Below are 24,857 nucleotides of genomic sequence, written 5' to 3'. Positions count from 1 at the left end.
GACCCAGAAGAAGCTCCTGGCTCCTGGCTCCAGCCTGGCCCAACCTGGGTCATTGCGGCCATTTGGGGAGTGAGATAGCAATGGAAGATCTCTCTTTCTCTCCCCCCCCACCCCGTCTCTCACATTCTATCTGTAACTCTGCCTTTCAAATAAATAAATCTTTTTAAAAAAAAGCCTACATTAAAAATCACTTGAACATGACTGCTTAAGAAAATTTGTCAGGTATTTATTTCACAGCCTAAGGGTACTACTGCAAAACAAAACAAAACAAAACAAAACAAAAGCCCTGAGGACCATAAGGCATTATAAACAGAGGTTGCAACTCACCACTTGGGACAGTCTCCTTACAATTTTTGCTTTGATTTGGTTGGGAAACCAGAGGACAGAGTGACCCCAGCAATCATCTCCAGGATCTAATGACTTATCTATCCTCCCTCTGAGTACAATTTTGGAAAGTACGTATCTGGATAATAAGTGCACTGTTTTAGAGTAGGTAGGGCTGAAGCACTTTCTACCAACCAGAGCTCCAGTATCTTTCCACAGAGGTCAGTGTGGAAATACTCCTCCTGGGAGAAAAGCCAGCGGGCCAGACATTTGATAGGAGGCCAAGGCCAGCCATGGCACGCTATGGCCTGTCAATGTGATCTCAATAAAGATATGGACCAGAGAGAAACACACGTGATTAATGTGACACAGGATTTCTCTCTTTTCTTCCTTTTTTTTTAGGATTTGTTTATTTGAGACAGAGTGACAGAGAGATCAATCTTCCATCTACTGGTTCACTCCCCAAATGGCCTAAACAGCCAGGGCTGGACTAGGCCAAAGTTCAAAGCTAGGAATTCCATCCTGGTCTCCCACAGGGGTGGCAGGGGCCCAGGTCCTTGGGCTTCCCAGGTGCATCAGCAGGGGGCTAGACCGAATGCAGAGCCTCTGATGTGAGATGCTGGCATCCCACAAGTGGCGGCTGAACCTGCTGTGCCACAACACCAGCCCTGTTCAGAGGGGATTCTCCACACAGCTGCAGAGCCCAGGGCAGAACCAGACCATTAAAGCCCAATTCAGGGTCTCCCAGGGAGGACCCAGTGATCTGGTTTTTTAAAGTTAGAACACTAAGTTATTTCCTTCAGTCAAAATGATTTTGAAACATGAAAAAAAAAAAAAAAAAAAAAAAGGCCGGTGCCGCAGCTCACTAGGCTAATCCTCCGCCTTGAGGCGCCAGCACACCGGGTTCTAGTCCCGGTCGGGGTGCCGGATTCTGTCCCGGTTGCCCCTCTTCCAGGCCAGCTCTCTGCTGTGGCCAGGGAGTGCAGTGGAGGATGGCTCAAGCGCTTGGGCCCTGCACCCCATGAGAGACCAGGATAAGCACCTGGCTCCTGGCTTCGGATCAGCGCGGTGCGCTGGCTGCAGCGCGCCAGCCACGGCAGCCATTGGAGGGTGAACCAACGGCAAAAGGAAGACCTTTCTCTCTCTCTCACCATCCACTCTGCCTGTCAAAAAAAAAAAAAAAAGAAAGAAAGAAAAGAAAAGAAACATGTAGAGTTCTGCCAAAATAAATAAATAAATAACTTGTCTTCCAACCCTAGGAACCCAGGCTGTGTCCTACAGTCCTACAGATATCATTTCCCACCAAAGGGAAGCAGGCTCCTGGGAGAAATGGCTGATTCCAGGTGTGCGGCAAGAAACGTGCAAAATGAGCTTAGAACAACTTATCTTATCAGGCAGTATGGGAGCCATCAACTCCAAGTCAAAAGCGTCTGGAGTCAGGGCAGTTGTCTTGGCACAGAAGTTAGGATGCCTGGGGCCAGCGCTGTGGCGCAGGGAGTTAACACCCTGGTCTGAAGTGCCAGCATCCCATATGGGCACCGGTTCTGTCCTGACTGCTCCACTTCCCATCCAGCTCTCTGCTATGGCCTGGGAAAGCAGAAGAAGATGGTCCAAGTTCTTGGGCCCCTGCACCCATGTGGGAGACCCGGAAGAGGCTCCTGGCTTCAGATCGGCAGGCTCCAGCCATTGTGGCCAACTGGGGAGTGGACCATGGGATGGAAGACTTTTCTCTCTCTCTCTCTCTCTGCCTCTCTCTCTAACTCTGCCTTGCAAATAAATAAATCTTAAAAAAAAAAAAAAAAAGTTAAGATGCTGCCCACAGTCCATATTAAGGTGCCTAGAACTCAGCCCCAGCTCCACTCCTGGTTCCAGCTTTCTGCTAATGCACACAGTGGGAGGCACCAGGTGACGGCTCAAGTAACTGAATTCCTGTCACCCACACAGGAGACCCAAATGGAGCTCCCAATTCCTGGGTCTGGGCCAGCCTAGTTCAGCCATTGCAGACACTTAAGGGGTGAACCAGTGGATGGAAGTGTTCCCTTTCTCTCTCAAAATTAAAACAATGCCAATTCACTGGTCACTACTCGAAATGGAAGAATAACTCATTTTGACAACTGACACAAAGAATAAAACCAAGTACATTTACCCAAACCACACGTGCCAATGCATAACCAAACAGTGCACTTGGCAAGGTTTACCTTTATGGAGATATTCTAGCTGATAAGTGAAAAGGGAACAACAGAATGTCTGCATACATACCTCAACCCTAGTGAATCAATCAGCCTGGCCATGGAGCATCCGAGGCTGCTGACGCCCCAATAAGAAAGCCAACCAGGTAATACTCACTCTGGGTGGCAGAATAAGCTATCACCTATGAAGCCATCTATAAAACCAACGCAACCTTGAATACAGGAGGCCCCTGGATTCGACAATCTGCTAGAAATACAGGACTACAGTGAGCAATCAGAAAAACCTAGACTGTGGAAGAAACTTTTTTTTTCCCAACAAAAAAATTACAGACACTGAAACTACACACTGGCCCACAGATTCTATTTCAAATAAACTGCTAGAAAACCACAACATTTATGAGTCTGTTGGAAATCTGAGCACTTACTGGATGTTTTTATTATTTTGGGTATAATGAGGGCTTTTCTTAAAACCACAATACCATTATATATATTTTAAAAAAAGACTTGAAAAATATTAGCAGAAAGCTGAGATTTAAGGTGGCAATCTGTGGTGGAGTACCCTACTGCCACAACTGACTTATGAGAGAAGATAAATGTCCCTTTCCCAGGAATACAACACCTTAAAAAGAAAGGAAAGGTTGATTCCGAGCGACTGAAGAATAGTGACCAGTCACAGCCCTCGCCAACACTTCCACAACACCCTCAGTCAACACACCAGAAAACAAGCACAGCTGGCTCTAGTCCACAGCTCCAACCTGTAGTCACTACCAACCACCGTCCAGCTGGTAGCTGTTCTGCAGGACAGAGGCCTAACTGCTCCGAGGCCCAGGAGAGCCCAGTTGGAAGTATAGCTACCTCAGTGTAACTCTATCTGTCAAATTAAAAAAAAAAAAAAAAAAAAAAGGAACAAGTCTACATAAAACCGAGACTGATTTTGTGTGTTTCGAGGCAAAAAAATAAGTTCCCCTGCAAAAGAAAGTCGGTAGGATGCATTTGAGGAACTTACTCTCAGCTCTTAAAAAGTCTCTCTGCACTCTACTTGCTAGAAAATTTCCACTGAATAAACCACAACCCAAACAATATCAAAACAAGCACATGTAATATGGGCGTTACCTTCTCTGACTTCATACCTTACTTGTTTTGTTTTGTTTTTTGACAGACAGAGTGGACAGTGAGAGAGAGAGACAGAGAGAAAGGTCTTCCTTTTCCGTTGGTTCACCCTCCAATGGCCGCTGTGGCTGGTGCACCACTCCTCAAACTCAAAAATCTCAAACTGCCATGTTTTTCCTTAGTTCAAAAGGACAGGAATTCTGCTGCGATTTTTTTTTTAAAGAAAAGGTAGAGAGCAGAGAAAGAAACTTATAATTAAATGCCCAACAATTCAGAAGGAGGGATAAATATTATTAAGGCAGTAGTTTTATAAAATTATATTAATTTGTGGGCAGGCATTTGGCATAGCAATGAAGATGCCACCTGGGGCACTGACATCCCATATCAGGTGCCCAGGTTCAAGTCCCGGCTTCGCTCCTGACTCCAGCTTCCTGCTGACGCACATCCCGGGAGGCAGCATGAGAGCTCAAGTAGTTGGCTGGGTCCCTGTCTCCCACGCGAGAGGCCCTGAATGAGTTTGTGGTTGCTGGCTTTGGCCTGGCCCAACCCTCCCTGCCATAGCCCTCTGGGGAGTAAATCAGCTAACGGGAGCTCTCTCTTTTTCTCTGTATGCTTTTCAAATAGACAAATAAATAAAAACCTTCAAAGAATTACAATAGTTTTGAGAAGTTTCTTGAAGGGACACACCAACCCTAGTGGAATGCCTTCAAGGGTTGAACAGAACCCACGTTTACTGTCGTCAGCGCTCAGGGCTCTGCAGACCTCAAGAGTGATCTCAGCTCCGGATGTGCTGGGTTTGTGCATCTGACCACGTCACTGTCTGCTCGTAGACCGCGGCTCACACATCTGATCCAGCCCAGGAAGGGCCTGGTCTGGTGAGCACTTAGGAAAACTGTTCGTGGCTACGAAGCCCTGGATACCACAGGGTTCTCAGTCAAGCCATCTGACACGCACGCATTTGGTACAAAGTATGAAAGTATTCCACTTCCATTTTATACGCAAGTCGAGAACAGGTAGGCATTTGACGAAGTAGTTAAAACACTCTGGATGCTGCATTCCGTATCAGAGTGCTTGGGCTCGAGTCCTAACTCCACCTTCCCGATAACGGACACCCTGAGAGGCGGCAGGGTGACAGCTCAAGTACTTGAGTCCTTGTCACCCATGTAGGAGATTCAGATCGAGAACTAACTCCTGGCTTCAGCCAGGCCCATCCCAGGCATTTGGGGAGTGAATTAGCAAAGAGAAAATCTCTTTCCCCCTCTCTGTCTCTCTGCCTTTCAAATAAATAAATAAATCTTTAAAAAAATAAAATTTTAAAGAATTTAAAAACAAGGATTTTTATAGGGTTGAGTAGCCACCTGTGATAGCAGCAATCCATACTGGTGCCAGTTAGTCCTGGTTGCTCCACTTCTGTCCCAGCCCCCTGCTAATGTGCCCAGGGAAAGCAGAAGATGGCCCAAGTACTTGAACCCCTGCTACAGTAGACCCGGATGATATTCCAGGTTCCTGGCTTCAGCTTGGCCTGGCCCTGCCTGTTGCAGCCATTTGGGAAGTAAACCAGTGAGTGGAAGAACTCTCTCTCTCTCTTTCTCTCTCACCCTCCGTAATTCTGTCAAATAAATACATAATTCTTTTAAAAAAAATTTTACAGGAGGGGGCCAGCGCTGTAGCGCAGTGGGTTAAAACCCTGGCCTGAAGTGCCCATATCCCATATGGGCACCGGTTCTAGTCCCAGCTACTCTTCCGATCAAGCTCTCTGCTATGGCCTGGGAGAGCAGTGGAAGACGGCCCAAGTCCTTGGGCCCCTGCACCCACGTGGGAGACCTGGAAGAAGCTCCTGGCTCCTATTTCAGATCGGCGCAGCTCTGGCTGTTGTGGCCATCTGGGGAGTGAACCAGTGGCTGGAAGATCTTTCTTTCTATCTCTGCCTCTCTCTGTAACTCTGTCTTTCAAATAAATAAAATAAATCTTTATTAAAAAAAAGATAAAAGATTTTACAGGAGGTAGTTTTTAAGACCTACTACTTCTGCCATTCTCATTTATCTACCCCTGAAATCACAATGCTTAGCTTTATTTTTCATGTAAAGTGAGATGGTATAGTCGAGCTATGCAGAATATCTATAATTATATACCATGGTTGAATAACTGAAGTTATATATATCCATATTATATATAACTTCAGTTAAGACCCGGCTGCTCCACTTCCGATCCAGCTCTCTGCTATGGTCTAGGAAAGCAGTAGAAGATGGCCCAAGTCCTTGGGCCCCTGCACCCAAGTGGGAGACCTGGAAGAAGCCCCTGGCTCCTGGCTTCGGATCACCACAGCTCCGGCTGTTGTAGCCATCTGGGGAGTGAACCATGTATATATATATGTATATATATATGGATAAGATATCTATATTACCTATTTTTAAAAAGCAACCAGAAGTTGAGCCATTTAGATTTTACTAGAATAAAGCTAGAAGGCAACAATACATTTCAATTAACTACAGATCCTTTACTGACAAAGCAGCTCCACAGTATGCTCCAATAGCAACAAAAACCGAGCAAACACAGGAAATTCTTAAATCTGTGATGGATACCTTACGTGACAGTACACCTACCGTAGTGTCATTGCTGGTGACATAAACCAGGACATCAGAGGCATTCCTGCTGTTGATGTATCGGTAGCAGTTCCAAACACAGCTAATCAAGTAACCCTGAAAGTGAGCAGTGATTAGCAATTATTTTTAATAACATATACAATACATTCAACTTACTCACACTTGCTGTTTAGTCAACAATGCTACCACTTCTTTATTGCAGGTAATGGAGAAAGAAGGTTTGGACTTATTAGTTACATGTTGTGGAAGACTGTTCATCTGTTATCTTAGCAGTGAACAGTGGCTCCTTAGTACAAAGGCTCTTCCAGCTATGCGGCCTTGAAAATGACAACTCCATAACTGAGAGGCTATAGAAACAAACGAAGGGGAAGTACCTGCTCTCTGGGGCTCCACAAACCCACAGTAAGCATCCCAAGGGGCCCCGGGCAACTGCACACACATTCACTTACAAGTCACTCCAACAGGAGAAAAAGGTCATCCTGTTGTCTTGAAAAAGTCTAATATTTGTTTCAGAGACATCATTTCTTACTTCACATTTCTGTAATCTTGAGTTAGAGCATGAACTATTTAGTGTATTTTCCCAATAAACTTGCAGTGACGTATTCCTCCCATCATCTGCTTGCAGAGCTGGTGCTGAGCACTGCCTCCTAGTCTTGTCTTCACAGAGCGACACTGATGAGTGTCCTGATTTGGGCCCTCAGGGAAATGGTGTGGGGACAAGCCTCACTGAAGAGCACGGGGGGGCCAGAGCTGTGTGCCCCAGGTTAAGGTGCCACTTGCAATGCTGGAATTCTCTGTTAACCAGAGGACTGCTTTGAGTCATAGCTGTTCTGCTTCCCATCCAGCTCCCTGCTAATGTGCCTGGGAAAGCAGCAGAAGAGGGCCCAACTATTTGGGCCCCTGCACCCACATGGGAGACCCAAATGAAGCTCCTGGCTTCAGCCTGGTCTAGTACTGGCTGTTGGGGCTATCTGGGGAGTGCACCAGTGGAAGACTGGAAGATGGAAGATCTCTCTGTAGCTCTGCCTTTCAAACAAATTTTATTTGTTTATTTGAAAGGCAGAGTTATAGAGAGATCATTTCTTTCTACCTATCTGCATTATACTACCCATTTAAAAATGACTTTTCTCCTAACATACAGTTTCTTCCAGCTTACAGAAGCTTGATTTAAAAAAAAAAAAAAAAAAAATAGGGGCTGGCGCTATGGTATACCGGGTTAATGCCCTGGCCTGAAGCGCCAGCATCCCAGATGGGTGCTGGTGTGAGACCCGGCTGCTCCACTTCCGATCCAGCTCTCTGCTATGGTCTAGGAAAGCAGTAGAAGATGGCCCAAGTCCTTGGGCCCCTGCACCCAAGTGGGAGACCTGGAAGAAGCCCCTGGCTCCTGGCTTCGGATCACCACAGCTCCGGCTGTTGTAGCCATCTGGGGAGTGAACCATAGGATGGAAGACCTGTCTCTCTCTCTCTCTCTCTCTCTCTGCCTCTCCTCTCTCTGTGTAACTGTGACTTTTAAGTCACTCTCTCTACCTCTCATCTCTCTGTGTAATTCTGACTTTCAAATAAAGACAAATAAATCTTTAAAAAATTTTTTAAAAATAAAAAACAGGTGATTTTATGCTAAAACAAGAATCATTTGGGAACTTTGTACCTGGCTAGGTATTGAGGCTTTCATAAGGAGGTTGACAAAGAACAGGTAATGGCTGACTGATGATGGTAGAGGAAGGGAGACCGGTGATGGGAATGACAAGGTGGTCAGCTTTTGCAGACCAATCTGACAGCCTATACCCTCTTGTTTTGAGAAATAAGCTTAAGGAAGTAAACATACAAGTATACAAGGATATATTTAAATATACTTATTGCAGTATTATTATTAAGCAAAAAAAGTAGAAACCACATCACTATCCAACAATAGGTAATTTATTAAATAATATTCCTGTAATGGAATGACTGAGAACAATGTTCAGACTACATTACAAGCTAAAAACAAAACAGCCTATCATACAGATATTACAATAGGTGCTGCAGTATTACAACATACAGAGGAACTTCAAAAAGTTCATGGAAATGGAATTACAAATTTATCAGGTGCAAAAAAGTCTAAAATGTATGCATATTTTAAACAATACATATCTTCCATGAACTTTTGGAAACCTTCTCATATGTAATGTGTAACATTCTGTTAATTTATTCCCATTCAAACAAATTTTGCAATCAATTTTGACATGTGGAGTCCCGGTTAATGTTTCTCTCTCATATAGACAGAAGGAACTGTACTGTTAGAGAATCACAAAGCAGATGAGGTATCTAAAGCAAGACAATGAACTGATCAATGTCTGTTTATTCCTCTGGCATTCAATTAATAATAATTAATACTATTTACCCTAAGTAGAATCTTCATGCTTACCTTGAAAGTCAAGATAATGCTGATAAACAGAAGAATAATAAGAACCAAACAGGTAGGGTTCACTGCCATGATATCCTCTCTGTAGGGAAAATTAGGAGGCTGCGAAAGAAGAGAGCGGTGTTAGCAAACCTCATCCATCACCCAGGATCATCTTCCCCGGGCAGCAACTCACCTGCGCTTACCAGAGAGCAACTGGTGAAGGCAGACAGCGGGCAGGGCCAACACAGTGTTGCTAGTCTCCCTGCACCAACGAAAAAGCTACAAAAGGCGTGCTGGCAGAAACCTAGTCTCTTCACACTTCAGGTGGTAACTCCCCAGAGGAAAAAGTCACAGGCAGAGTCATGGGGGAGACCTGGACACCCAGCCCTGCCCTCCTGCTCCACAGCTCTGCATCCGGGGATGTTCTGTGCACCTCTGGGGTCTGAATTTCCCACAAGCCCTGGGGAGAAAACCACTCACATGGTGTCTTCTTTCCATGCTGCATTTCTGTGGCTGTTAACCTCTCCCTAGAGAGCAGATTCTCTGATAACAGACATTTATAGCATTAAAAAAAAAAAATCAAATCCTGTGATCTGGATATTGATTAACTGCCAGGTCAAACCTGCCTTGGAGGATCAAAGTCTACCTGGGCTCGTGGGAGGGCCAGGACTTGCCCAGGACATGCAGGGGCTGGTGAGTGCACAGGGCAGGCAGCTGCTCTTCCCCGCCCCACGCTGTGCACTTGGACATCACAGAGAAGCCGCACGTGCTAAGGCAAGAGCACAGAGAAAACCCCCAACTCGGAGCGTGGTTCCCACTCCTCAGGGGGACCACCAAGTCCCGCTCTTCAGATCTCCTCTCCCCTGAGAACGGCCAACAGGCAACATCAAAGCCTTCTCTGAGATGATCCCACACAGTGGGCCCTGCAAAGTTCCTAGGTGGTACTGATCTTACAGGGTGAATGATAACGTGGCGTCTTTCACAAGAACAAGAGAAACTACATTGCTCCCGTGGGAGCTGGCTCCTGGCTTCGGATCAGCCCAGCTCTGGCTGTTGCAGCCATCTGGGGAGTGAACCAGTGGATGGAAGATCTCTGTCTCCCACCTGTTTATAACTCTGCCTCTCAAATAAATAAGTCCTAATTTAAAAAAAAAAAAGGATTAACGTGAAAGTTATGATCGTTTCGACAGAGATCCTCTCTTAAACAAGCAAACATGGTTTCTAGGCTCACAGGACATGCGCAACTTGTTCTGTGTGCTTTACAAGACTACACGCAAACGGAAGGCAGGAACAGGGGGGCAGGCTCCCTGGACGTTTCCATTCATCCCTCGGGCTCTGCAGACGTGGCTCTCTCTGCCCAGAGGGGTCTCTAAGTGGAACACACGGAGAAGAGCCGCTTATGTCACTGGTTTGGAATTATGCAATTACAAAAATGGAAGATAGCGGTTTTCTTTCCTTCTTTCTGCTGATGCTGTCATCACTGTCCGCATAACCAACTGTACCACTGACGGCTCTAAAGCAAACGAGCCCTGAGGGACAGGCACTGTGGAACACAAAAGGAAGGGGAGGTGGTGTGGTGAGTGTTCCACGTGCCAGGCCTCAAGCTCCTTACAGATCCCTGCAGCATAGGGCCCGCCCACAGGGCTGCCCCGGGGCTCATCTGCCTGCTCCATCATCGCCCCACCCTGTCTCCACCGGCTCACATGACAGGCTGTGTTGCAATCACGCTGCCTCCACACTTTGGCATGGTTTTGGGAGCTCAGCACCAGATCATTATTACAAAGTAAAAGCACAAGCCCTTAAACACAAAGATTAACTCCTCAGCGTGTTCATCACATACAAACCCTCTTGGGCGGAAAAACTTGGCTACACAACAAGGGAGAATACAGAAAATTGGCATATGGGAAACGCACCAACATTTTCTCAATGTATTCTGTCCAAAACACGGAACCCGTTTTCCACAGCAAAGAAAAGCTATTAGTAACACAAGGGCAACTACAATGGCATTCTTTTTTTTTAAACTGTATTGAGAGGCAGAGGGAGACAGGGATCTGTAGATATTAGTTCAAGACAGGAGAGAGAGAGCAAGTGTGCATGTGCACAAGCTCCCACCCACTGGTTCTCCCTGCAAAAGGCTGCACAACGGCCAACGCCGGAATCAGGAACCAGAGCTGGGAGTCAAACCTCAGTACGTCGGTTATGGAACACAGGAGTCTTCACTACTAGGCCAGATGCCAGTCTCCATGCAGACTCTGCCACGGAGCAGTCTTTAAGTGTTTCGGATTTTTTTGTGCCAAGTCACATTTCTGTGATGGGGCGGGGAGGGGTCTGACCGTCATCAAGTCACAGACTTCAGTTGCCCCAGGGACGACCTCTCCAGCCCCTCCACTGCTCTCACTTCCACTACACCTTCAGGCGCCATGGTCACACGGAATCCCGGGGCTCATCTCCACCAGCCCAGAAAAACCCTGCTCCTTTAACTGCACACAGAAACTCACATAAAACCCCAAAGAGTAAACATTCTCTCCACTGAAAACGGCCTAAGATTCGGAAGAAAATAAATTTTAAGGCTCTTTCACAATCTAAAAAACAGGATCAGGGCAAGTTTTAGCCTAGTGGTTAAGATGCCCACGTCCCAGGGCCAGCGTTGTGCTGGAGTGGGTTAAGCTGCTACTTACGAAGGAGGCATCCCATGTGGGAGCGCTGTTCTAGTCCAAGCTGCTCCACTACTGATCCAGCTCCCTGCTAACACTCCTGGGAAGGCAATAGAAGATGGCCCAAGACTTGGGCCCCTGCCAGCCATGTGGGAGACCCAGATAGAATTCCACACCCCTGGCTTTGGCCTGGACCAGCCCTGACTGTTACAACCATTTAGGGAATAAAAGAGTAGATGGGAGATCTCTCTCTCTCTCTCTCTCTCTCTCTCTCTCTCTCTCTCTCTTCTCTGTTTCTCCCCCTCTCTCTGTCACTTTCCCTTTCAAACAAACAAACAAACAGACAAGCATTAAAAAAAGAGAGAGAGAAAGAGAGAGAGATGCCCATATCCTATATCAGAATACCTGGTTTGATACCTGGCTCTATCCAACTCCAGCTTACTGCTCATGCAGACCCCAGGAGGCAGCAGTGAGGGTTCAAGTAACTGGGGTGCTGCCACCCAGGTGGGAGACCTGGGTTATAATCCTGGGTCCCATCTGTGGTCCTGCCCAGCCCAGTCTGTGCCATGCCAGGCATTTGGAGAGTGAGACAGGGGATGGGAACATTCTTTGTCTTCCAAATAAAAATTTTAAAAAAACAAAGAAAAAACAACCTACAAAGATTAAAAATGTGAGGGCACAGAATTATTCCAACCTCATAGTTGTTATAAGCTTCTTAAATACCCAGCCACCAACACTGGCTCATTAGGTCACAAAAACATTTAATAAAAAACTCCAAAATGATGCTTGGGCGAGAGAGACTTTCTACAGTCAAACAAACAAGAGTTCTAATTCTCCCATAAAACAGCAGATATAAGAACCTATCCTTTGCTGGTAACTGAGCAAATTGAACTTTACAAAATAAAGCAGTGGAAAATGGCCCAGGTGCCTAGGCCCCTGCACCCACGTGGGAGACTGGAAGAAATCTCCTGGCTTCAGATCCAGCTGTTACAACCAATTTGGGAGTGAACTAGTGGATGGAAGACCTCTCTGTCTGTACTCTGCTTCTCAAGTGAGTAAATAAATCTTTTAAAAAAGAAATAGAGGGCTGGGGCCGGCGCTGTGGTATAACAGGTAAAGCTGCCGCTTGCAGTGCCAGCATCCCACATGGGTGCCAGTTTGAGACCCGGCTGCTCCACTTCCGATCCAGCTCTCTGCTATGGCCTGGGAAAGCAGTAGAAGATGGCCCAAGTCCTTGGGCCCCTGCACCCAAGTGGGAGACCTGGAAGTAGCTCCTGGTTCCCAGCTTCAGATCAGCGCAGCTCCAGCCGTTGCGGCCATTTGGGGAATGAACCAGTGGATGAAAGATATCTCTCCTCTCTCTTTCTTTGCCTCTCCTCTCTGAATATAACTTTGACTTTCAAACAAATAAATAAATCTTTAAAAAAATAAAAATAAACAAGTAACTAGTAACCGGAGTATAATGTAGGCTGGTAGACCCAACACCACCAGTGCTGCCACCAATTTACCTCTCTTGGGCTAAAGAAGATTATGATTTCCTAAAAAGTATTCTGAAAAAACAAAAGTCTTATCTTTAAGATAATATTTAGGGGCTGGCATTGTGGTGTATTGGGTTAAGCCGCCACCTGCCAAGCCAGCATATTATATGGATGCCAGTTCAAGTCCTAGCTGTTCTGCTTTCAATCCAGCTCCTTGTTAATGCCCCTGGGAAAGCAGCAGAGGTTGACCCAAGTGCTTGGGCTCCTGCACCCACATGCGAAACCTCAAAGAAGCTCCTGGCTTCTGGCTTCAGCCTGGCCCAGCCCTGGCCTTTGTGGCCATTTGGGGAGTGAACCAGAGGATGGAAGATCTCTCTCCCTCCCTCTCTGTAACTCTGCCTTTCAAATAAAATAAATATTTTTAAAAGATATTTAAAAATCTCTGGTCATAACACAGATGCAAATCAAACACCCACAAACAACAGTGCAGGTATGTCTAGCTCTACCAGTTCCACACCCCGGCCTGTCTCAGCTTCCCCCCACGAGGAATGTAGCTGGGCGGGCCACGTACCAGCTGCCGTATGTATTCCTGAATGGAGTTGGGATAGACAAGCACAGTGACTGCAACCAAGGTGTTCAGGGCAAAATCGAAGATCTGGTAACAGAAGAACGGGATGAGCCAGGCAGCGTGTTGCTACAGGGAAGAGAAGAGAGAACATTAATATGCCAATGTTACAAAACATAATTTTGCTAACTTCAAAGAACTCGTTCATGAATCTGAAGGGAAATGGAGGAACTGAAATTCCTGACACCAGGTCAGGATGGCCATCGAGAGGCCATGCGGAAGCAGCTACCAAGCCAGGCCCGAGGAGTACCTCTGCGACTATCACACTGGGGTTACTGGTTTTCCTAGTGCCAAGATTCCCACAGAAAACTCAAAACAATTCCTTCTTACTTATGAAGGGTCTTCAAAAAGTTCACGGAAATGTGTTATCATGAAGAAAGGATGTGTGGAATTCACGAATCTTTTGCTCCCAGGTGGTTGCTTCACACAGTGGTGAAGGTGCCACTTGGAACACCCACATCCCATCCATAGTGGAATGTCTGCATTCTTGCCAGGTTCCTGCTAAGGTGTACCCTGGGAAGCAGATGTTGGCCCAAATACTAGGGTCTCCGCCACCCACCTAGGAAGACCAGGACTGAGTTCCGGGCTCCTGACTTCAACCTGATCCAGCCTTAGCTGCTGCAGGCATTTGGAGAGTGAGGCGGCAGATAAAAGATCTGTGTCACTCTTTCTCTTTCAAATAGGAAGAAACTAAAACAAAACTTTTTGCATGAAAATAAACTTACCTCTTTTTTTTTTCTGGTGAGTACAGTGTATTTCAATATAATAAAGTGAAATTTTAGAGCACAAACTTCAAACTTTATTTTTACTATTGTTTTTTTGTTTTGTTTTTAACTTTTATTGAACAAATATAAATTTCCAAAGTACAGAATATGGATTACAGTGGTTTTTCCCCCCATAACTTCCCTTCCATCCGCAACCCTCCCATCTCCCACTCCCTCTCCCATTCCATTCACATCAAGATTCATTTTCAATTCTCTTTATATACAGAAGATCAGTTTAGCATATATTAAGTAAAGATTTCAACAGTTTGCACCCACACAGAAACACAAAGTGTAAAGTACTGTTTGAGTACTAGTTATAGCATTAATTCACATTGTACAACACATTAAGGACAGAGATCCTACATGAGGAGTAAGTGCACAGTGACTCCTGTTGTTGACTTAACAAATTGACACTCTTCTTTATGGCGTCAGTAATCTCCTAGGCTCTAGTCATGAGTTGCCAAGGCTATGGAAGCCTTTTGAGTTTGCCGACTTCGATCTTATTTAGACAGGGTCATAGTCAAAGTGGAAGTTCTCTTCTCCCTTCAGCGCGAGGTACCTCCTTCTTTGATGGCCCGTTCTTTCCACTGGGATCTCACTCACAGAGATCTTTTATTTAGGGTTTTGTTTTTTGTTTTTTTGTTTTGTTTTTTGCCAGAGTGTCTTGGCTTTCCATGCCTAAAATACTCTCATGGGCTCTTCAGCCAGATCTGAATGCCTTAAGGGCTGATTCTGAGGCCAGAGTGCTGATAAACTTACCTTTTAATACCACTTTTCCATGAACTTTGTGAAGCACCCTGTATTTCAGAGTTGGATGAATTATACACGTAAGGCACTGAATTAAAGGCCAGCACCTTACTGCAAGCTGCTTACCTTGTATGCACCGTAAGTGGCCATTGCACATATCAGGATCATGAGAAGAGAAATTGCGATAGCAATGCACATATCTGTCAAAGGTTTAAAAAACACAAAAATTAGTAGCAGACACTATTTAATGGGGTTTTTTTCTTTCATTTTGTCAAATTGTTCCTTTTATTCATTAGCTTATGTGCTGTCTTCTTCCCTGTAAAATGGACTAATGGTAATACATGAGGATTATAAATCACTTAGTCTGTGGCTTAGCTCGGCAAATAGTTTGCTATCAGGAGGGGAGAAACGAGATGACAGTTTCGGAGATGGCAGTCTTAGTGTCACACTCTCTACCGTGTTCTCTGCTTTCAGAGCATGGTCTGTCGGGAGTCAGGTTTACAGACACCTTCATTTCCCACGTTCTACGTGGGACCATCAGTGTGTTTTCTAACAGGCGTCTCTGTGACCAGGATTCTCGTCCAGCAGCCCACCATCTGCAACATACTGCATGGTGTTAACAGAGCTGGGTTCTGGAGACCACAGCCGTTCCCTGTAAACCAGGACCTGCACCTGCTGCTCTTTGCTGTGGCTGCTCAGTGGTCTCTCCGGCAGCTACTGCACCAGCTCATTCAGCAGCGGCTGTCAGCCAGGTGGCACTGTATTCAGCCCTCTTCATCCTCATCGTAACCATGCGTGCTAGCTTCCAGCAGCCAGGCCCTGGTGGCCCACCCTGCCACCTCTGAGGAGAGGCCTCCCAGGGCTGGGCTCAGGCCAACCTTGCCAGGATGCCACTGAATGATGCGCCACAGCCCTGAAGGCCACTCACAGAAGAGCAAAGCCAAGCTGAAGCTCAGGGCTGCACCTGTTTATGAAGCTCTGCTGACGCTAAGCCATTCTGTATATACACCAGTGAGGAATAAAAAAACCCTCTACTGAGTAAACCCCACAGTTCCTTGGGATTTTGAGAAGATGATGGCTAACTGAGGTGAAGTGTCCAAAGAATCACGTAAATGACCACAGATGAGATTATTTCAAAAACAGAAAATGGGTCTTGGATACAGATTTTTGTATTTTTACAAATTTGGTCTTCTGGGCCACTGAATTATCTAAACAACAGATTGGGTACTCTTCTATAGACAGGCATGTAAACTCACGTGTGCCTCACAGCTCTAATGAAAACTTTCTCATCATTTCCCTTTTTTTATTTTTAAAGATTTTATTTATTTTATTTGAGAGTTAGAGTTACAGACAGTGAGAGGGAGAGACAGAGAGAGAGAGGTCTTCCATCCACTGGTTCACTCCCCAAATGGCTGCAACAGCCGGAGCTGCGCCGATCTGAAGCCAGAAGCCAGGAGCTTCTTCCTGGTTTCCCACATGGGTGCAGGGACCCAAGGATTTGGGCCATCTTCTACTGCTTTCCCAGGCCACAGCAAAGAGCTAGACTAGAAGAGGAGCAGCCGGGACTAGAACTGGAGCCCATACAGAATGCCAGCGCCACGGGCGGAGGATTAACCTACTGCGCCACGGCGCCAGCCCTCTCATCACTTCCTAACTCATTGAAAATGGAATCTGTTTCTTACTGTTTATTCTCACCCTACCTCATCCTAGACGCCCTTGTTCACTGTGATAACCTCCCACGCTGCAGATGAGGCCCCTGTCTTCTCATTAAACTTGTTTCTAACTGACATGATTAAAGTTTTGGTAGAAGCCTTCGCAAGGTCAGAAGAAAAAGGTTGGAATCTGTTCTGGGAAGGAAATGTGGTTTTTATCTGCTTGCCTGTGAAGGCTCCAACTGTAGCTACTATCTGCTTCTATGTAACCATTTCAGGCTCTGCTTGTTCCTACAGAGCAATAGTGTTAACCCTTGCCAGACAGCACACAGCTCAGTATGTGTGTGGAAAAATCATCATCGGTAACTACTTACCCATGCACAGTATTGCAACAATTCCTGCCTGGGCCATGTAACATTAGAATAGCCAATCAAATGCATGCATGTAGCCACACAAGGGAGACAGAGAGGCTAAAACCATATACAAGGAAATAACTCTTTTTGTTCTGGGCTCAGGCTTTTGGGTAAGAAACTCCACCTGGGCCTTATGACAGCACGATAAAAGACTACTTGCAGTTAAAGGGCCTTGGTGTCTTGTCTCTGCTACACCACCACTGGGTTCACTGAACACAGCAGGATCACACCACCCAGGGCCTTGTACTTGCAGCTTCTCACTCACCAAAGGAAACGCCTATTTTCACACGACCAGCTCCCCTTCCCAGTCATTCACGTTTCAGCTCCAGTGTCACAGACAGGCGCTGATGCTCTTAGGGTTCCCGTAGGCACCCCCCCACCACCACCCCTACCAGGTTACAGTGCTATTTTCCTTACGGCACACACGGATCACCACTGTCTTGCTGTGCTTGTTAGCTGTGTGCTGTCTGTGTAACTTCTGCTGGAGTAACCTCCCTGATGGACTTCTAGATCTTGCTGACCCCTACAACCTCAACACGTAGGTGAGAACTGCCCAATACAGCAAATAAATACCCAGAGCAGTTACACAAAATGGGCCAGGGGACATTCTATCTCCTAGCAATTGAGAACGTCTGCTCGCTCTGAATCAGTGTGTAGTCACCACAGAGAATACAGCTGCTCATGGGGCAGCAGTTTGGTGGTGCAGCAGTGCATCTCATATGTGGCCAGTTCAAATCCTGGCTGCTTCACTTCCCATCCAGCTCCCTATTAATGCACCTGGGAAGGCAGCAAACGACGTCCCAAGTGCTTGGGCCTCTGACATGCATGTGGGAGACCCAGATGGAGTCCCCAGGCTCTTGGCTTCAATCTAATTCAGCCCTGGCTGTTGTGGCCATTTGTGGAGTGAACCAGCAGACGGGAGATCTGTCTCTCACTGTCTCTCCTTCCCTCCCTATAACTCTGCCTTTCAAATATCCAAATAAATCTTGAAAGAGAGTTACTCTGAGGAATGAAAATTGATTCTGCACAAGTCAAAGGCAAATGAGGAAATGGTCCTAACAGCAACATGGGGATCTGGTAATCACTAACAGTCTGGCCAGTGACAGGAACATCCTTCTTTGTTATGCTGTGCACAGTAGCTCCCCAACCCAACAACAGAAACACTGACACCTCATTGTTTCCTAGATTACAATCCTGCCCTAATAATGCAGTTGTAACCTGAAAAAGATCCCAAGTAAAGCTCCACCACAAGTCAGAAAAGGCATAATTGGAAAATGTGTCCTGATACGCAGTCATTGAAATAGAATAGGCACACAGAAGTGACCTGAAATGCTTTTGTTCACATAATCTATTTCTGTCGACTTTCTCTTATTTCTTGCATGTGTTTCCTTCCCATTAAAAAGATATAGCTAGGGGCCGGCGCCATGGCACAGTAGGTTAATCCTCTGCCTATAGTTGCGGCATCCCATATGGGCACTGGTTCTAGTCCCGGCTGCTCTACTTCCAATCCAGCTCTCTGCTATGGCCTGGGAAAGCAGTAGAAGATGGCCCAAGTGCTTGGGCCCCTGCACCAGCATGGGAGATGGGGAAGAAGCACCTGGCTCCTGGCTTCGGATCGGCACAGCTCCGGCCATTGCAGCCACTGGGGAGTGAACCAACAGAAGGAAGACCTCTCTCTCTGTCTCTTCCTCTCACTGTCTATACCTCTACCTCTCAAATAAATAAATAAAAGAAAATCTTAAAAAAAAAAAAAGATATAGCTAGATTTCTGACTTACCAGCTACTGTTGGTCCCTCCCATAACACGAGTAAGAACTAGCTCCATGTAACTCCCAAAACAAGGGGGCTGGGGCTGCGGCATAACAGGTAAAGCTGCCACATGCAGTGCCAGCATCCCATTTGGGTGCCAGTTCAAGTCCTGGCTGCTCCTCTTCCGATCCAGCTCTCTGCTGTGGCCTGGAAAAGCAGTAGAAGATGGCCCAAGTCCTTGGGCCCCTGCACCCAAGTGGGAGACCCAGAAGAAGCTCCTGGTTCCTGGCTTCAGATCAGCCCAGCTCCAGGCAGACCTCTCTCTCCAGGAAGACCTCTCTCTCTCTGCCTCTTCCTCTGCCTCTCCATAACTCTGCCTTTCAGATAAATAAATAAATCTTAAAAAAAAAAAAAAGTGTAGCTAGCTTGCTAACTAGCTAATGTATGTTCCCATATCTTACTTGTCTAGCCTGGCACTTCAGTACATGCAAACCAGGGTAGATATTGCCACCATTAAGTCTAGAGAGCTATTTCCAGCTGAGTTCACAACAGTGCAAAATACAAAGCCCTGAAACCTCTCAGGTCAAGTGCCTCCTGCAGGGTCCCCATTCTCAGACTGAGAGCTTCAGGAAGCATAAGAAACAAGACAACTGTGTTCTTCTGAGAGAGAAGGAAGACCCCAACACAGCTTTTTCATGTGTGCATTGATTATTTATACCTTTTTACAGGAAGAATAAAATTCAAACAGGAGGGGTTGTTTTCCTTAACTTGCTACTTTTTCTAACCTTACGCTTCAATTTATTTCATGAATTTTCAATGGGTGTGTACCCTGGATAACCACTGGGAGTGGGGCTGCAGATCATCAGGACAGTGTGTTCTCAAGGAGCTTAGCATTTCCAGGAAGACAGGCTCAGCCGGAGATAACAGACAAGGCAAGGGGAGGTCAGATGGGACCGTGTAACTTGGAGCCAGGAGGAAGAATTTATCTGAGGACGTGGTATTTGTGTTGGGTCTTTTGTTCTTTGCAATTTTTATTTAGATATATTTTACATACCATAAAATGCAGTGTTTTAGTATACAATTCAATGGGTTTTTTTTTTTTTTAAAGCATGTTTGCAAAGTTGTGCAACCACCACTCATTAATCATCCTTCCAACAAGAACCCAAATATCCATCCACACTCATTTCCCATCCCTGCTTCCTCCAGCCCCTGGCGACCACAAATCCACTTTCTGCCTCTGTGGATTTGCCTCTTCTGGACATTTCACATCCATGGAATCGCAGTGTGTGGCCCTTTGTGCCTGGCTTCTTTCACTTAACATGACGCTGCTTCAGGGTTCATCCCCATCATAGGGCCTACGAGAGGCCAGGAAGGACCCATGAAATCATGGTTTTTTGAACATCAACTTCAGAAAACATCTCAACTCTCCCAAGAAGGGAAATTAGCTCCTGCCAGCCTCATTATTCTATTGGAGGATTTAAAAATGAAATACTTGACTCCCATTAAAGTTCTTCATAAAACCAATAAGCAGAATTTACATTTGTGATAATGTTCACTGGAGAGCCAGGGCTGTATAAGACTAGACCTCAAAAGAATAAAACAAATTGAATTTAAAAAACACATGATTGTTATGGAAAACTTTTAGAAACCCCACTGACAGTCACTAAAGAAGATTTTAATAACTAGAAAGGCATATATTGTAACTAGGTATTTTTAAGTTGCACAATGTTGCAAGTTTACTGAAAATGACAGGACCATACCTTTAAAGACACTAAGTTTCATGTATGTAACCTTTATCCTCATTAAAGCTATTAAACAAAAGATATAAGTAGTAGACAAAATCCAGGAGGAAATATGTGACTCCTCCCTAGATAAATCAGTAAGTGTAATAACAATACACAAATACACAACACGATTTCCTGGGAACTGAGCAAGCCGGTGCTAAAGCACAAAACATACACTAACAAGAACAGCCAGCGAATTCTGCAAAAGCAGGCCAGGGTTTGCCTTGCCACACAGACACACACTCATGGGACAGGCGAATCAGCACCGCCCGCCTCCCCCTCCTTCCAGTGTCCTCCTCCTTGGCACAGGCTGAGGCTAAAACCTGAGTTTCCCAGATTGCCGGGCAACTGGGCCAGTGCGGGAAGCACCCAGTTAGTTAGATGGAGACTTTCTAACCCTGGCCAAGCGAGGCAGGCCACACCTTGGGCCCAGGCCTTGGTTCACTTAGCACAGATCAGTGGATTGAAAATCCTCACCTTTGACATCTGATCACCTCAGTAACTGACCAAATTCTCACCATCCCCTCCACCTTATCACCAGGGCCTGCCTTCAGCAACAGTGCCCCTGCCTCCATATTGCTTCTCAGTAGTCTCCACCCACTTATCCCCACCCACTGACTGGGGTAAATCTCCACCTACCCCCCAGAGGGAGGGGCCTCAAGCCCCACCCCACTGCCCCACCACCCTAGTCCTCCTTGGATCAGCCCTCCTTACGATCTTCAATAAGTGTCTGAGTACTTTTCTGTAACACACAGCAAAAGTGAAAAACCCAAATCACGAGTGAATGCAGACTTTATGAAGCCACTAATTAAGCACATGGAAATTTTTTTTTCTTATGCAAACAGCATGGGGAAGTTTTATTGATCATCCAGCATGCTGGGGCTGTCTGATCATCATGAGCAGAGCAGCCCCGAATAACCAAAGGTTAGGGTTTATAAAGGCAAAAACCGCAAAACCGGGAAGGGGGGAATACATGGTTGCTATGCACGGTTGCTATACACAGTTGCTAAAATCAAAAGAGAGTATATGGTTACTGGGGTCAACATAACCTAAAACCTAAGTGAAATTAATATTTATCATAATCTTGACAATACCAGTTACAATATTACAATTAGCAATTAGGACTTGACATTAATGTAAGACACAGACAAATCACAACTTTATTATTAGCCCAGGTAACCCAGGTGCAACCTTTCTACTTTTAAGCTTGAGCAATCATGCTAGGGGGTTTTTGTGCATTGCCAAGGGTGATGTAGTGCACTGCTATTGTCCGATTATTTGAGATCATAGCTTCAGACCAGAGTCTCACGGGGGGGGGGGGGGGGGAGCACATGGAAATTAAACACAACAGGGCACTCACGGACACAAGCATGTGTGGCGAGTGTATAAAGGAAAGCCAAGGCTGGTAACTCAGGAGGCGGGCTGTGCTTGAGCAGAGGAATTGACAGGCAACCAGGAAGGGGCCGACGCACTCTTTTCCAATAAAGTAAGACACGTGTGCTCACAGCACCATCACTTAGCATATTTTATAAAGACTTTTTGGTGCCTCTTCACTATTTAATCTCTGTAGAGATGATGAACTCCAAATATTCAGGGAGCCAGCGCTGTGGCGCAGCAGGTTAAGCCGCCATCTGCAACGCTGGCATGCCTTATGGGTGCTGGTTTGAGTCCCAGATGCTTCACTTCCGATCCAGCTCCCTGCTAATGTGCCTGGGAAAGCAGCGGAGGACGGCAGCACCCATGTGGGAGACTCGGATGAAGTTCCTGGTTCTTGGCTTTGGCCTGGCTCAGCCCTAGCTGTTGTGACCATTTGGGGAATAAGCCAGTGAAGGGAAGATCTCACTCTCTCTCTCTCCCCCTCTCTAATGCTGACTTTCAAGTAAATAAATAAATAAATCTTTTAAAAAAATGAATATTCATAGAATTAACCTTTAAAAAATAGTCAAGGCACAGACTATGCCATCCTTTTAATTAGATCTAATTCAAAAGACAAACAGATGGAAGAGTGGATGGATGAAAGAAAGGAGCAGGATGGTTCTAGTGGCTCAGCTTGCTCTGCTGTTCTGTTTTCTCAAGACTGTGGGGACCCAGGTGAACAGAGAGCAAGCAGGCAGCCTGCCAGGCACCTTCAGACACCAGAGCAAGAAAAGCTTTGCTCCATGGTGCCAACAGCCCAGGAAGACAACTCTATTTTCCCCTATTTCTAAGTTTTTACTATCAAAACATTCAAAACCCAGAAGGACATAAATATGTACGCAATGGTATAGTGAATTCCCATCACCTACTTTATCTCCTTGGCTCTGATTCTGTCCATTCTAAAACTGGTGGAAATCAGATGCCTCCAGTTTGGAGCTATGATGAATAAAGCCACTATGACCACTTTTACACAGGGCTTATGATGGACTTACACCCCAATTCCTGAAGGCAGCATATCTAGGAGTAGAACTACTAAGTTCCAAGGTTGACGCGTGCTCAGCTGTAGTTTTCTCAACGCGGCTGTACAATATACTCTCCCGGCAACAATCTGAGAATTCCAGTTGCTCCACATCCATACTAGCAGGTGGTACTGTTAGGCGTGTTAATGACGGCCACTTTGAAGCTGTTCAGTAATCTAAGGCTGTGGCTGTAACCTGCATTTCTCTTATGGAGATCTGCTTTTGTAAGGCACCTGATCTTTGTCTTATTGATTTCACCCAGAAAAATGTACTGAACAGACTGTCTTTTCTCCAATAAACATAGCAGAATCTTTATCCTAAATGAGATTCCCATCTATACCAGTAATTATTGATTCTTGGTTACTTCTCTGGCCATGCCCTTCCCTAGGCCAGGTATCCCTAGCCCACGAATGAAAGGAAGCGAGTCTGACTAGAGAGACAAATCTGCAAAGTTAATCAGACATGTAATTTGGGTCACCTGCTGCTCAGGTGGTATGCACAGCACTATTACAGTTCATGGCCAAACCACATTGCAAAATTCCTGAGGTCGATGTTACAGATGCACAACACATCACACACACTCAGAAGTGCTTTCCGAGCATTATTACCTTTCTATCTTCAAAGTCAGAGACTAAAATATTTTTCCTTGAACTTCTTATTTCAAGGTCATTTTGGACGTACAGCAGAGCTGCAAACAGAGTACAGTTCATCCATATCCTTCTCCTTTTTCTGCTTCTTCTTAACAATCTATCTGCACTGTTATAATTATTAAGACTCAGGAAAGTGACATTGGTATGCTGCTATCAACTAAACTACAGACCTTATTAAATTTCACCTGCTCCCCATCAACAACCCTCTTCTCTTTCAGAATTTAGTGCAGCCCCCTACAATCTATGGCAGTTCCTCATTCTGTCCTAGTATACTCACTGTCTTTTATAAATGACAAAAATCCCTTAAGTTACAAGCATGCATTACTAATATTCCTAAATTTCATATGTACATATAAACAGAAGAGTTAAAAGCCTATGTTTAAAATAAAGAGAAATTTCTATACTTCCTTTCAGTATCCTAGTGGAGTCCTCTATATTCCCCTTTTGGCTGTAGGCCAGAATCTGGCTTTCCTCTTCAGATCATTTCAGAAAACTGATCACACAGACAAATGAGACACATGCGTGCCCTGTCTTCCTGAATAAATCTTCAGACAACACCAGCATTCCAAAAACATATCAACATAAAACCACGATATTAACTTTTAAAATTTCCAAGCACAGGGCCAGTGCTGTGGCCCTTGCACCCACAGGATAGACATAGCAGAGGCTCCTGGCTCCTGACTTCGGACTGGCCCAGCTCCGGCTGTTGCAGCCACGTGATGAGTGAAACAGCAGGTAGAAGACCTCTCTGTCTCTGCCTTTGCCCCTCTGTGGCTCTGTCTTTCAGATAAGTAAGATCTTTAAGAGATTTTCAAGCACAATTAAAAAAAAAACACACTGATTATACCCATCTCAAGGACTAATTCTAACCATATATGAATTAAATATGGACGGGCTTGTCAAATATAGTGACCTTTGATCTCCAAGCTTATTAAAGAAAGGAGATCAAAGCATGGGAAGGAAGTGGGAGACCAAAGAAACTTTTTAGAAACAAATTCACAGGGCCAGCACTGTGGTCTAACATATGGGCGCCAGTCCCCATACAAATAAATCTTAAAAGAAAAAAAAGTTCACTCCAGTGAATATCCAGTCTTGCAGACCATCTTCAGTCTCCAGGAATTACAGACCATTCGTTCAATCCCTTCTGACACAGGGGAGAGGAGAGAAAGCTCAACCGCACTGGAGTGATACACAGGACATCACTGAACAAGCACTAGTTCAAGGTCATAAGCACCAGCAAGTCTTTGAAGCCAGCTACGTGAAGCCTCTCTGCTGTGAGACAGTCATCACCTGGCTTA

The 24,857-nt window shown here is 45.6% G+C and overlaps 1 protein-coding gene across 1 annotated transcript in view; it reads right to left on the bottom strand.

The window, feature by feature from the left end:
- Positions 1-24,857, bottom strand: part of LAPTM4B (lysosomal protein transmembrane 4 beta) — a 71,987-nt gene that overhangs the window by 18,048 nt on the left and 29,082 nt on the right. The window contains exons 3-6 of the mRNA XM_008255778.5: positions 15,004-15,077; positions 13,313-13,435; positions 8,631-8,729; positions 6,227-6,322 (exon numbers count right to left, since the gene is read on the bottom strand). Of these exons, the coding sequence (XP_008254000.2) occupies positions 6,227-6,322; positions 8,631-8,729; positions 13,313-13,435; positions 15,004-15,077 (392 nt within the window). The remainder of the gene's footprint in view (positions 1-6,226; positions 6,323-8,630; positions 8,730-13,312; positions 13,436-15,003; positions 15,078-24,857) is intronic.

The sequence above is a fragment of the Oryctolagus cuniculus genome, chromosome 6 (genome assembly GCF_051225735.1).
Source record: "Oryctolagus cuniculus isolate XC-2025 breed Fujian yellow rabbit chromosome 6, ASM5122573v1, whole genome shotgun sequence".
In the NCBI taxonomy this organism is placed as follows: Eukaryota; Metazoa; Chordata; class Mammalia; order Lagomorpha; family Leporidae; genus Oryctolagus; species Oryctolagus cuniculus.
The sequence above is the reverse complement of the archived record's forward strand: the minus strand, read 5'-3'. Positions and strand labels throughout refer to the sequence as shown.